The sequence below is a fragment of the Uloborus diversus genome, chromosome 2, assembly GCF_026930045.1.
Source record: "Uloborus diversus isolate 005 chromosome 2, Udiv.v.3.1, whole genome shotgun sequence".
Classification (NCBI taxonomy): Eukaryota; Metazoa; Arthropoda; class Arachnida; order Araneae; family Uloboridae; genus Uloborus; species Uloborus diversus.
The window spans coordinates 189,437,695-189,451,909 of NC_072732.1; the positions used below are offsets into that span (position 1 = coordinate 189,437,695).

The 14,215-nt window shown below is 32.3% G+C and overlaps 1 protein-coding gene across 1 annotated transcript in view; it reads left to right on the forward strand.

Moving 5' to 3' along the window:
* The window catches only part of LOC129216724 (uncharacterized), a 68,113-nt gene that overhangs the window by 20,842 nt on the left and 33,056 nt on the right, over positions 1-14,215 (forward strand). Inside the window, 3 exon segments of the mRNA XM_054850941.1 lie at positions 861-966; positions 2,555-2,691; positions 5,639-5,802. Coding sequence (XP_054706916.1) covers positions 861-966; positions 2,555-2,691; positions 5,639-5,802 — 407 coding nt within the window.

A 14,215-nucleotide genomic window follows, 5' to 3' on the forward strand; every position in this document is an offset into this window, starting at 1 on the left:
GTTTTGCTTATATAATTGTAGGTACATGATTGGACTGAAGTCAGATACAGGCAATTACAGAATTCACTTTAATTATATATATATACATATATATATATATATATATATATGTTGTCTTCAATGTTTGTGGTAATTAAATGATTTTTTCCCTCGTTTGAACAATCTCTGTTGTTCATTGCGAGAATAAAAAGACACCAATATCGAAGAAAGCTTCTTAAAGACAGAATTGAAAGGAAAGAAACCGTTACAGATATTCTAATTAAAAAAAATATATATTTAAAACAGACTAAAATGCAATTGCATGTATCTGATAGCGGAAACTGAAGCTTACAACCGCCACCAATCAAAAACATCAAATTATCAGGCAATGGCTCCTTGAAAATCAGCCAAGACTTTGTTTATAACCAAACCTGTAGGTTTAGGTTAATTGCGGTTTGAAAAATGTTGGTGGAAATTAAAAATGTGTTTTTGGAAACAAAATTCCTCTTTTTGCTCTACTATGTCAGTAATAATAACAATGATAAATAATGATCATGGCTCAGATAATCATAACAATTAAGAAATTGTTAAAATTTTAGCTCCAAAATTGCATTGACGATGAGAAATGCTAAAATATCAGTTTAAATGACTGGACATTACCCAATTCAATATCAAAGCCGCTTGCTACAGAAATGAGAAGTATGTAGGTACAAGAACTGTTTGCATTATTTATGGATTGATTAATGACAAAACAGAATGGTTTTGTAGATTCAAGAAAGATGTTTGAAACACATTTGCAAAACTACCTCATAAAACATCTTCGATACAATAGTTAGTCCTTACATTTCATTCATAATTTGATCCACTTTTTGTATTTTCAGGTGTTTTTCATCTTAAGGAAAAAGAATCACCTAGTCACATTCTTGCACGTTATTCACCATTCTGTAGTGCCGGTCTTCGGATGGGTCATGCTTAGAACAGAACGAAGTAAGTGAAAGTTGAAAAAAAAAACCTTATCATTTATTAATTGCGAATACGTCTGTGCCGTCACTGAGAATCACAAAATTTTCAGTTCATAAAGAACTACTAATATTAGTCCTACTAAACCCAATCATGATAGAAACCTATCTATGGATAACTAAGATCCTTTCACTTTCATGATGTGAGAAGGAAGTAAACAATTATTCTTGAATTACTACCGCACAATTTCATAAAACAATGCAACATGCGGCATTGAAATGCAATGCCAACATATCAAATGTCAAGAGGTTTTGTTGATAAATTGTCATTACAGTCATTATCCAAGAAAACTCACTGCATGATTTAAATCAACCCACCCTACGTCTTTTGGCAAGATGGGACTCGCGAAGCTAATCTATGAGGCTGTTTATCAATTTTATAAATCTAAAACCCCGATTCGTCACAGTATCAAAAATTTAGGAAACAGATGCAAACTTTGTGTTAATAAAATAAGCATCAAATAATGATAACAACAATACTCGGTTTGTTATTTTCTTAATAGTTTCCTGCATTATTTAGAAAATTTCAAAATTCATATTCGTTTTGATCCGCGAGAACCATCTTCTTGTGAGATGCGACCCTCGGATTAAAAAAAAAGCACCACTGATGTGTTATACGCATCTGCTGCTACATCCTTGAGTGTATAAAGTTTCTGTTAACTTTCACAGAAGTAATGAGATGACCCAGGGGATGGTCCAAGAGCCCAAAACTTTTCCCCCCATGATAAAAAAAGAACTTAGTTTATCATAATAGTAATAAAATGGTTTCTTTCGAGTCCTCCTTTTTTTTTGAACGGTGCATGTCTAAACATCTATTCAACTTCATGTAAGATGAGATCACGTGTAAAGTTCCTACTGATCAAAATTCATTTCTCAGTATCTCAGAGTTAATCCCACCTTGCATATCCATGCACGCACATAAACAACCTTTATTTTGCTAGAAACCATGTAAAAATTTGCAGACTGCTAATTGGCTATTATGAAAATACGTCATTTATCTTCTTTATAGCTTGTTTTGCAGGCTCTAATTTTTGTTTCACTTTAAAACAAGGTCTTCCAGACGTTATTCGAAGGGGAACAAATTAAGAACATTCAAACCTGAATTCAGAATTTCTGAAGAACAAAATCTATTCACATGCGTTGGATGGTGAAAAAACATGGCTGACGTATTTACGTTGACTGGTCATTCAATAGCCTCAAAACTATTAAAAGGTTCTAGCTGCGAAAGGTTATTTCTATGTATCCTGCACACTACTAGAGCACTGGGCTTTGAAAAGTAGACAGAAATGTAAACATTGCATTTACTGACATTATCCTCGAAGAATTTGCTACACATTTGAGATTTATCACTTCAAAATCTTTTTAGAGACATATGCAAAATCTGCAAGAAAGGTGCAATACTGTAAAAACTGTTCATAAACACAAACAATTGTCTTGTGTACGTCTTTACATACGTACATCCAGTTATTTCTTTACATTTTTTTATGTTCTTCCTCCAAATTAAATAAATATCATTAAAATTTATAGCTCACTCAATTGTCTTTGATTTATTTCAGGTGGTTTCCAGACTATTCCGGTGCTGCTGAATGCTTGCGTTCACATCATGATGTATTCGTATTATGGTCTGGCAGCTATTGGACCACAAATGAGGAAATACTTGTGGTGGAAAAAATATTTAACTCAAATTCAGATGGTAAGTAGATTCGTTATTTTCTAGATGATCATTTTTGTACGTTGTGAACGAACTCTTATACAAAGTTGTATCATATCTTATCATTTAATATGATGATTAGTTATAAGTATTGAAGTATTTCTACAACTTTGGGCAAGCAACCTTTCAAAATAAGTACGTTGCTGTATATTGAACAAAAACATTAATGTATACGTGATTTATGTACTTTTTTTTTTGTAGTTTGTAAATTTACTAATAAATTTAAATTGTAATGTCCATATGAGGTAGTGAGAAGCAAAGAGTTGTAAGTGACAAAATTTAAAAAATGGCGATAAAGTATAGTAAGGCAATCTCTCGTCTGTTTTGAGACAAATGTTGCCAATAGTTCTGGTAGGTGCCGCTATACAACATTATGTGGGAAAAAAATGAATGAAAGACTACCTAAAATCTGAACTTTAAACGTGTTTTACTCGAAACTTTATAACGTCTACTTATATGCCCCTTTGCTTCTCACTGCTCATGTGTCGTCTTTTTGGATAAATATACGAGTGTAACAGGAATAACAGTTGAATTTCCATAAACGTAGGCTAAATTAGTAAGAACTTATTGTAATCAATTGCCTTCGATTACAAAATGGGCAAAATTCATGAATCCCCATCAATTGAACTTTGTTTCGTATCTGCAACATATTCTTTGTTGTTGTTGTTGTCTTGTACCAGTTAGGCTGGCGATTTGGGGTGCGCTGCTCCACTTTTCCACCCGTACCGTAATTTGGTATGAAGTCAGACTTCCACAGCACACACATGCCATAAGCACCAGTTAATAGTGTAAGCAGCCATTTACAACACATTCTCACAAAGAAAGGACGAGGACAGGAAAAGGAAAGTACATCCATGCTCGAGCCGGGATTAAACCCGAGACCTCCCCATCGCAGTCAGACTCCTTCGACCCCTAGACAGAGCGGGCGGCAGCATATGCGTTATAAAACATTATAACAACCCAAAAAAAGAGAAGAAAAAGAAGCTTTTCTCTTACAGGTACCATCAGCGAACTCATCATCAAAATTTTATGATTTCGAAGAACCATCCACTATTATTTTAGACTAAAAAAAAAACATGTATAACAACAAACAAACAAACCAAGTATAGTATCAAAAATGTTTTGCGCGAAATGTTGTACAATGATGAGCCGATTTTACGTCTCCTGAATCTACGTTTTCTCTGCGTTTCACGTTTTTCGAACCAGGTCCCAGCTGTTCTGTATATTAATAATTTCAGTTAATGGAAGTTAGTCAAATTTTACGTTTTCCCTAGGAAGTAGAAGAAAAGGGAAAAAAAAATTTCTTAAGTAAGCAATATGTTTCTTTTTGTGTTTTTTTAAGGGAGGAAACCAGTTTAGGAGGCAAAAATTTTAGTGTTTTTCGTGAATTTTTTCAGCAGAAAAGGAATAACCAGAATTTGTTTCAAGTTGAAGGATATTTTATTCATATTTTGAAGTACACTTTGTAATTTTTTCAAGTCATTTCTGCCGGAAATAGAAGAATTATAAGCTGGTGTCCATGGATGGACGCCATCAGAGCTTATTGCTGGTGTGCATTCCTGAAGCAAGGGCGGATACAGAAAATGTTCAAGGAGGGGGCGGTTGTTTTTTACTGTTCACTCTTTGGAACTTCAATCTCTTAAAACTTTCGAAGGAGTGCACTGAACACCATCGCTTATCCTTATGTAAACAAAGGTGTCCCATAGTTGTGTTTCTTTCAAAACATATCCAGGGTGAGCCTTTGAACCTATCCCTAATTATCATCTAAGATCGTCTAAAATTGAGATTTTCGAACTTCAATTTCAAATAAAATCCTATTGAAAGTTCTAGTCCCCATCCCCAGAGTAATAAGAGATGGGCTACGATTGCGTTTTCAAAACTTCAATTCCGAAATAGCTCCCTTTCTTCTAACACCATCGAAGATTATGTAAAATTGCGTTTTTGGAACTGTAATATCGAAAATATACTTGAAGAAAGTACTAGTTTCTCGGCTCAAGGAGGGGGCGATCGCTCCCATCGCCCCTCCCTTGTATCCGCCCTTGTCCTGAAGTCACAATTTTTATCTATAATCATTACAATTTTTTTAATCGTTAATGACATATTTCCTCAGAATATAAACCTAATTTTGGTTTAAAAAAAATAAAACATTTCATGCTTTTGAGGTGTTTGATCACAAAATTCACGTTTTCTACCATTTTTAATGAAATTTTTATAACGTTTTGCGCTAGAATGCACACCAGTTGAAAAAAAGGGTTTCGAGAAAAACGCAATTGAAAAAAACTGCTGTGAACATTTTCGAATTTTCACAGTATTTTAAGTACTTATAGCATTAGAAATAAACGGAATTTTGAATTGAAATTTTTGCAACATGTTCTTGAATAGTTCTACAAACATTTTATGACATAAGTAAATGGATTTTTTGACCCGTCTAAACTGGTTTTCCCCCTTAAAGCTAATCTACGATTTTGAAAGTAAATCAATAAAAACAAAAATGCTACTGCTCCATCCGGTTATGTTACGGACTACTTTCCCACTAAACGCCTAAACTCTCGCTTTCACAACTATATGTGGTAAAATGATCTAAAATGATTGGTATGTAAGAAGGATGTTCTTTTCAAAAAATATGGATGTTGTATCTTAAAAGAAGAGTCATATTTACTACCTTTAGTTTTTTCTATTTAATTTTCGCTTTCTATGCATTTTCCGTATTTTACGTTTTTTAAACTCAGTCCCTTGAGAAACATACAATTGGGGTTTCACTGTTTTTGAAAATTAATTAGTTAAAAGGAGCATTGCGAAAAACCTTAACTTTCGCCATTGATTTTTTTTTTTTTTTTTGGAGACGTGCCACTGTTGCCTCAGGTGAGTGATATGTTCTTTTTATTTTTCAAATTTTCTAATTTCTTCTTTTTTTCCCCTTTCTTTTAAGGTTCAATTTGTTCTTATGATCCTTTTCGTGACAGTCATAGCTCCTCTAAGTGGGTGCACCATGATGAAGGCCAGTTTCGCCATAGATTTCATTGGAGCTGGCATGTTTTTGGTCCTGTTCTACAATTTCTATAAGAACAATTTCCAGAAGAAAACTGCCAAGATGTCATGAAGCTAGTCTAGTTGCCAAAGGAAAATCACGAGCGTGCTCCGATTGAATAACACCTGTAGTTAATAGTTACAGTGTTTTAGCAGCATGTCCACCTACCTGTTTTACAGACCAATTCTATTCCGATGAGCAATGAAATCATGAAATTAGACGACACAAATGCAAGATGAACTTTGCATAGACGTTGAAAGAATTCTGCTGTTGTGTCAAAAGCTTAGCGAGAAATGTCAAATATGTATATAAAACTAGAAGTGTTTATAGTACATTCATAGTTTTTTCACTAGAATTTTATATTGCGTTAAAAACGGTATTAGCTGTAGAAAATTTGTTAGCAAGAATTTGATACTTTAAGGATTAAAAAAAATCAACACTTTATAAGTCCATTTTTATGCATTAGGGCTAAAATTTCTTCTGTATTAAAATTTCAAAAAATGCTTGATTTTTATCCCTTTTTTTGGAGGCGGTTGTATGTTTCATACAGTTAAAAATTTATGCATGAGGTAATAAATTTGCTTCCTCACCATTTAAAAGTCATTAGAGGCGATATTAAATGATACCTATGAATATGTACGCATTATTAATTCAGTATGAAATTGTTCCCTTAAGAAATGTTAAAACTAATGATTTCATCAATTTGAATGCCTTATTTAGATATCAAAGGACTTTCAACAATCCCCCCCCCCTCTCACTATTAAAAAGGTATCAATTTGTTATTGGTGATATGAAATGATTCACTATAAACAAGGGTTCTTTTATCAATTTAATATGCAATCGTTTCCTTAAAAATGGTTAAAACTGATGATTTCATCAATTTGATGTCCCAAAGAAGTTACAACCATTCTTCCTCGCCATTCATAAGTTATCAACTTATCATTAAGGGTATAAAATGATTCACTATGAATACGTATGATTCATTAATGTAGTATGAAATTGTTTTCTCAAAAAGGGTTAAAATTAAGGATTTCACCTTTTGACATCCCAAAGGACTTACAACAACTTTTCTTCCTCACCATTAATAAGGTATCAACTTATGATTGGTGGTATAAAATGGTTCACGTATGATTTATCAATTTTGGGGGTATGAAGTGGTTTCCTACTACCTTAAAAAGGGTTAAACAATTTCTTCAATATGACATCTTTATTTCCGGATATGAAGAAACGTTCAACTAGTTTATTAATCCTTAAAATGTGACTAAGAGTTTGGTACCTGAAAAGTGTCCTCAAGAAGTGCTCATGCGTATTCTCAGCATTTTCAGGACTTTTTAACTTCTTGTTTTTTCTCCGTTTATATGATTGCTAATCCAAAACAAATGCAGTTCCGAAAATAAACATTCATCTTCTTTTTATTATTTTTTGAATCAGGTATAAGGATCAATTTTTAATGGTTTGTTTCAGGTTAATGAATAGTATCTTAAAATATTAAATACATTTTAAGTCTGTCAAAAAAAAAAAAAAAAAAAAACTTAAATTTCTGAAAATTCAGAAAAATGGTTTAGAACGTACACTGTAAAAAAAATCCGTAAAATTTACGGAAAAAACTGTCAGCCAGGACGCCAGTTTTCTTCCGTTTATTTTACAGAAATCTTCCGTATTTTTATTATTTATTCAAGCTGATTTATTATTTTATGAAGATTAAAAAATGAAACTATACTTTCATAAATACATTTCAATATTTACTATACTACTACGAAATACATGTATACCAAGGTACATTTCCGAATATGCCTCAGTAACAAATGACAAAAAAACATAATAATAAAATATTGATTAGGATGCAATGAAATGGAAGTTGCAAACGATTTAAGACTTACTCGCTTTAAATAAATATAAGATCAAAAACTCGAGCACGAGAACCAAAATCCAAACACGCGGGCGAAATTTCGAAGATTCGAAGAAAAACAAAGTATTACCGGTTCCAGATTCAAAAAAACAGAGAAATCCTGTATTTTATTACGAACAGTTTTTTTCTGTAAAAAACACGGATAACTTCTTCAAAATTTACAGTTTTTTTTAGTGTATCAAGGATGAACAAAAATGTGCAAATAATTGTGTTTTTGTCTATTTCTTTCAATGCCTTCAATTACTAGTTCAGCGAAGACGGAAAAAGAAAATGTTTCTCTATGCACATAAATTTAGACTACTTAAATGAAACCAAATATTTGAGACTTGTCATTGTACTTTTTTAGTATGAATTTAGTTATTGTATTTAAATAAATTTTATTTATTTAGTGTCTCTTGTTCTTTTGTTCAACTTAAACATGACGCTTAAAAGGATGACATGACGTTTACAATCCTTTCTTATTTATTTCATCATTTTGAGCCAAACAAACAAACAAAATCAAAACATTTAAAAGTGCTAATTGTTTACTACTAGACTATTTAATATTTTCTAACCAAGAAGTACTACAAATATTTCGAATAAATTTATGCGCTAAACTCTTTGCTAATAAATGATACGATTTGTTTGCCTTTTAGGAGTTCAAGTTTGCTACTCAAATATGAAGGTTTTATTTCTAAATATAAGAAACCTTTAATAACGTTTCTTATAAGTTACTACATCTCTTGATTTCAAATGATATAGGGTGGTAACAAAATTTCTTGAGGCGTTCAGAGCCATCAAGAGAGTGAAGTCTTGGACGAAACATTGCCGAATTTCATAGGCGTAAGTAACAAACAGTGGTATTTTGTTTTCTGCAAAAAAAAAAAAAAAAGAATGAAAGGATGCCACCATTGATTATTTTGTAGCTGCAAAAGGGTATTACTGTGAGTTCTGAAACCGTAAATGGTTTTATTAACTAAAAATGGTTGTTTTTTTACAAAGGAGGTACAGTAAAACCACCGTTGAATTTCAGTTTCTAGAAAGAGACTACTAAAGTCTTCAGGGAGAAATTCCGGTGCAGCAGTAAAGAGGTCTTTTCTCGACCATTTTTATGTAGGATAGTGCACTACCCTTTATCGGACTTCAGGTACAGAATGTGTAGCGGCAGCGTTTCTTTGATAGTAGTCATTACTCGTGCACTTCCAACGGCATCGCCACCATGGTCTCCCAATCTTTCCTTTTAAGACTCTTAGCGCTGATTTGTTTTAAGAACATATTTCCGATCTTCAGTATTTACAGAAATAAATCTTTTCAAACAAAAAATTTTCCCTGAGCGTAATTATTTTAGAAATATTACAGAATCTGAAATCCTTTAGTCCACTATGTATGTCCATAAAATTTGGCAATATTTCTTTCAATACTTCACTTTTCCAAAAAGCTTTGAATACCTCAAGCTATTACATAACCCCCCTCCCGCTTGTACATTAGGGTACGTCAAAAAAAAAAAAAAAGATGGAATCTTGATTTGAAATACCTGCCGAAAGTTGTGTATTTGTAAGTACAGTACAAAACACATATAAACAATTATCAAGTTTGAACAAGTGCTTGAGGCCTCTACCGAGGCTTGAGTTTCTCCAAAAATAGGGGGAAATGGATAGTTTTGACATAAAAGCGTTAATTTACCTCTTAAGAAAAAATGTCCAATTTTCACATTTTTGTTCCAATACCGTTCAAATGCTTTCTTTTAACACTCTTTCCACTTATCTTTATTATAGTTTTTTTTGCACAGTGCAATATTTCTCCTTTTATAGTCCAGCTATTGTTTTGCAGTGAAGGTGCACAAAGCAGCTTTTAGTTGGAAATTAAATTACATTTTATTGCAGTAACAGCCCAAAACCCACCACAAAGACGTGACTGCATTTCGTGTTCCATTCTGCTCTTTCCATTGACACAAACCACAATATTTACATATTTAAAATTACTGTATGATTTTAAACAGGTTTTTACTTTTGAATTATTGTCTGAAGTTGAACTTAGGACTCAGTTTTGACATTGATGATGGCGCGAATTAAGTTTTTGATGTAAATCCATATCTTGCCTCTTTTCTAAATACCTATTTACGGCCTTACTAACCAGCTCCATAACTCTTTCAACAGCTGGAGTCTAACACAAAAATATGTAATGAATTATTGGTAAAGTTTCAACTACTTTTGAAATATCAACAGTTTTTTAAATTGCCCGAACTCGATCGGAAGATATGGAAGTTTCAAAAAATGAGCAAAAATATTTGTCTGATATTGTCAATCTGATAAAGAAAAGAAATTTCACCATTATATTATCACTGTCAAAAATCCAAAACCTTTCAGTCATTAGCTTTCGTAAACGTGTGCTAATGGAGTTATAGAGCTGTATACATTTTAAAATGGAACTGCTCATGAAATGAAGACACTCGTAAATTTTATCTTTTAAAATAATGCTTTAGCATCATTCGAGAAAACAAAAATTTAAAAATGAAGTAGACAATTTCCGTGAAACATGGACCTGTGCGAGATACGTATACGGGGTGTTTGAAAAATTACCGGTATTCGCAACTCCAACGAACTATAGGGGGCACTGCAGTCACTGTTTAATGGCGGAATTGAAAACTAAAACAAACGCATGTGGTAGCGAAGAAAATGCTAAAAGTGTGATTTTTGTTCGTATGTATGATTTTTTCGCTTTATTCGTTTGAAAAGATTTTTCAAAGTCTTGTGGATATTCTGACCCATATAGAAAGAGATTAGAAACCAAAAAGTATTACGAAAGTAAACAATTAATGTAGAACACACAGTAAGTTGTTCTGAAGCAGCCATTTTCACGATGTTGAATTCGGAATTCATAAATTTTTGGTTCGCTTCGAACGGCATTTTCATTTTGTACCGTTTTTTCTATACATTAGTACATATTAAGTTCAGTTTCGTGACATTTCCAGCATTTGTTGACATTTTTGTCACATAGTGCACATACGTGGCAGACTGTCAAGAGTAACGTTTAACACTAGATAATTTATTTCTATGACTATATGATTGGATATCCAAAGAAATCATGCATTTAATTCATTCGTCATGGAAATAATTTACCTGATATGCGAAATCTTGTCAAGATACATTATTCTTTCACATAATTTTAAAACCATAACACTATAAACAGATTTTTGGCGAACTTTTATTTTTTATTGTTCAAATTCTTAACGTTCTTTCTGGATTTTTCAATCTGTTCTGCGATAAATATTTTCAAGAAAATTTATTTGCATACTGTCTATTTCAGTAGGATACTGTAGTAACAAATTTTATTTAAATCATTTATGTGGAATTAGGTTAAAGAAAAGTGTCCAGTCAATGTTGTTAAGTTCGTTTTTTTTTCATCGAATTGAAAAACTGATATTTATTCAAATTCACTCAGAACAAAATAAATAAAATGTGTACTCACAGTTTATATATGGTGGTAGTTTTCTTTTCAGTTGATTGACCATTATTTCTTTTTACTTATCGAATTCTGTAACCTTACTATCATTTTATTCCACTCATGATAAAAATTAAAAATGGTTTAACTAAAAACGCGAAAACTCGCCAAGGCTACTTTGCTTGCACAATACTAAAACTACTATAACCCTAAACAAATTTGGCGAAACCTTTCAGCTGAGAATAAAAGGAATAAAGTAAATTCTTTCTCGGTTATTCATTTTGTTCTACGATAATAAATCCAAGAAAATATTTTGCATACTGTCCATTCCAACTAAATGCTGCTGTAAAATATGATTAGTTAAATTAATTTAAGATTAAAAAAAACTCATATTCTTACAAATTCATACAAAACAATAAAAAATTTTACCTGGTATAACGTTATCCAATTTTGTTAATCCAGAGTTTTCTTGTTTACGCGTCCACCATTTAATACTTTTTTGAAAGAAATAAGGAAAACTAACATTATTTTGAGAAGCTCGAGAATACTCTTAGGGGACGAATTAATTTCTGTAGCTGAAAGCAAACTAAGACACATCGATTGCGTTAATAAATACTCAGAACAAACTGCCTGTGTTTACGTCAACAGACACACGTGATGCGCTGGCAATGTTTTAGGTGCAGACGCAGTTTTATAAATCACCGCAAGGTAGCGTATTCGAGCGCTGGAGTTCCGAATAGCTGAAAAATCAATAAAACCTAAACGCGCAGCGATAGAAATTCACTTAGTGTTGTAATATGCCTGGGACAACAGTAAATTTTCAGGAAGACAAACTTCAGAAATTAGTTACGATGTTCCACTATAGATGGCGCAAAAGTATGGAAATTATCTAAACTACGATGTTTCCCACATATCCACTCACATTTTTTCACAACTAACTTGATCTGTGAACAGCACTCGCTTTCCGCAGAAAGATGACTATAGAATAACGAACTCACAGACTGCGTTTTCTTCTATACCTTTTAAATCACCTGTTGCGCCATCTGTTAAGGAACATAGTAACTAATTTTGATATTTAGTTTGCCTGAAAATTTACTGTTCTCCCAAGCATATTGCATCAAACGGTGTTTTTCTATCGCTGCTCGTTTAGTTTTTACTGATTTTTCCAATATACCGATCATTTTTGAAACACCCTGCAGGAAGTTACACATTCTACAGTACGTTTGTCTGATTTACTTGCGCACGTAATTAAACCTCGTGACATATTTTTTTCAAAAATATCAATTTTGTTCCCATGTTTTTGGCTTAAGCGCAGATTTTTCCTTTCAAACTAACGAACTTTCAGAAAACTTGCCAGCACTCATGAGGATCATTAGACTAAAATTTTAAATGATAATACTGAAAATGTGATGAAATATGAACATTTAAAACAATTAGTCGGACCTCCATATATCGAAGTAGCAAATTGCCGAAAAAAAAATCGATATATAGAAATTTCGATATATGGAGACGATCTTATTTTATCATAAAAGTATCCTAAAACTTTAAAATAAAAGCTAATTTTCGTGTATGAAACCCAATTTATAATTTATACGAGTATCCGATTAAGTGAAAGTTGATGATTAAAAAATTAACAGAAATTACATTTTTACGCCAACCAATACATCTTCACATTCTTCAGCAATTCAACATGATCGCAACAGTAGGGGATTTTCGTTTTAACAATGTGATCGAGAGAAAAGTAAAAAATCAATCTACTTAACTTGAATGATTTTTACTGAAGCTAAGAAGACTAGAAATGATAATCAACAAACAAAAGGGATAATTTGAAACTGATTTTACAGTGTTACTGGTTACAGCAAAGATTTGAAATAAACTTGAGGAAATTTAACACTCCGTCGGGCGCAATAGGTTGTAGAACACGATCGGGCGCATTGAGCCTGGGAAGCACACTTTGATCTACTGATTTTTTCTACGCATGTTTACATTTTCTTACGAAAAAATTGTCAACTACAAACACCAAAGAAGAGAAATAAAACAGTTTTTCATGATTTTCGAATGTAACATAAGTTTAAGAAAATGAATATACATTTTTCCATGAGCTATTGAGGGGGCGTGGCTAACTAAAGAATTCGAGGTGTGCCTAATAGATCAGTTGCGCCCGACGGAGTGTTAAGAACTTCAGAACGGAACAACGATTTAACTACACACCCTTCAACCCCAGATTTCTTATGAGTTCTGTAGCAACCTTTAGTGAACGTAATTTTCTCCTCTAACCTTCATTTTTCATGAGACAAACGTCTAAAGTGGAAAAAAAAATGTACGAATGTCTCGAAAAAAATTTCAATACATAGAGATTTTTTCGATATATAGAAACAATTTTTCTATATAATGAACATAGAAATTTGCTGGGATTTCGATATATAGAAAATTTTGATATGTGTAAGTTCGATATATGGAGGCTCGACTGTATTTTCTCACTGTGTTGAATGTCTTAAAAACTTAGAAAGATATCGATGATCTAAACAGCTGTATTTTAATGATTCTCTGAAACGCGAAGAACCATAAGTAGATGTTCTCAAATAATCTTTTTTACGCACACTGAACGATTGCAGAAAAAGTAGCCAAATTGCAAACGATCCTTTAGGATTCGTCGCCTATCCCGAAATAATCAGAACTCGGCACATTAGGTTTCTGATAACGTTTTTAATTTTCATGATATTCAACTGGATTTTTTTAAAGTTGTCAAATCAATTTGGCTACAACATTTTGAAAGTTATAAATTGCAAACTTTCGGGCATGCACAGTGAGGAATTATTTGTTTTAAATGTACAAATATCATTAAATTATTAACATATTTACTTCAAATTTTAGTATATAAGAATTTTCTAGACCGCTGTAAAGTTTTCTGAAAGTTTGATAAAGTTTCATTAAAGACTCTGCATGTTATAAGCCAATTACTAGAGAAAAAATTGATATTTTTAAAAAGAAATGATAACATCTTCATGAATATGAGTGATACTTTCAGAAAAAATACTTTACAAAAGTCTATAAAAGTGTTACACATAGTAAATAAGGTAAACACACGAGTAGTGGCCAGTGCTTCAGAATACTTCGGTAGTGGCCACTTTTAGATTTATATTTTAAAA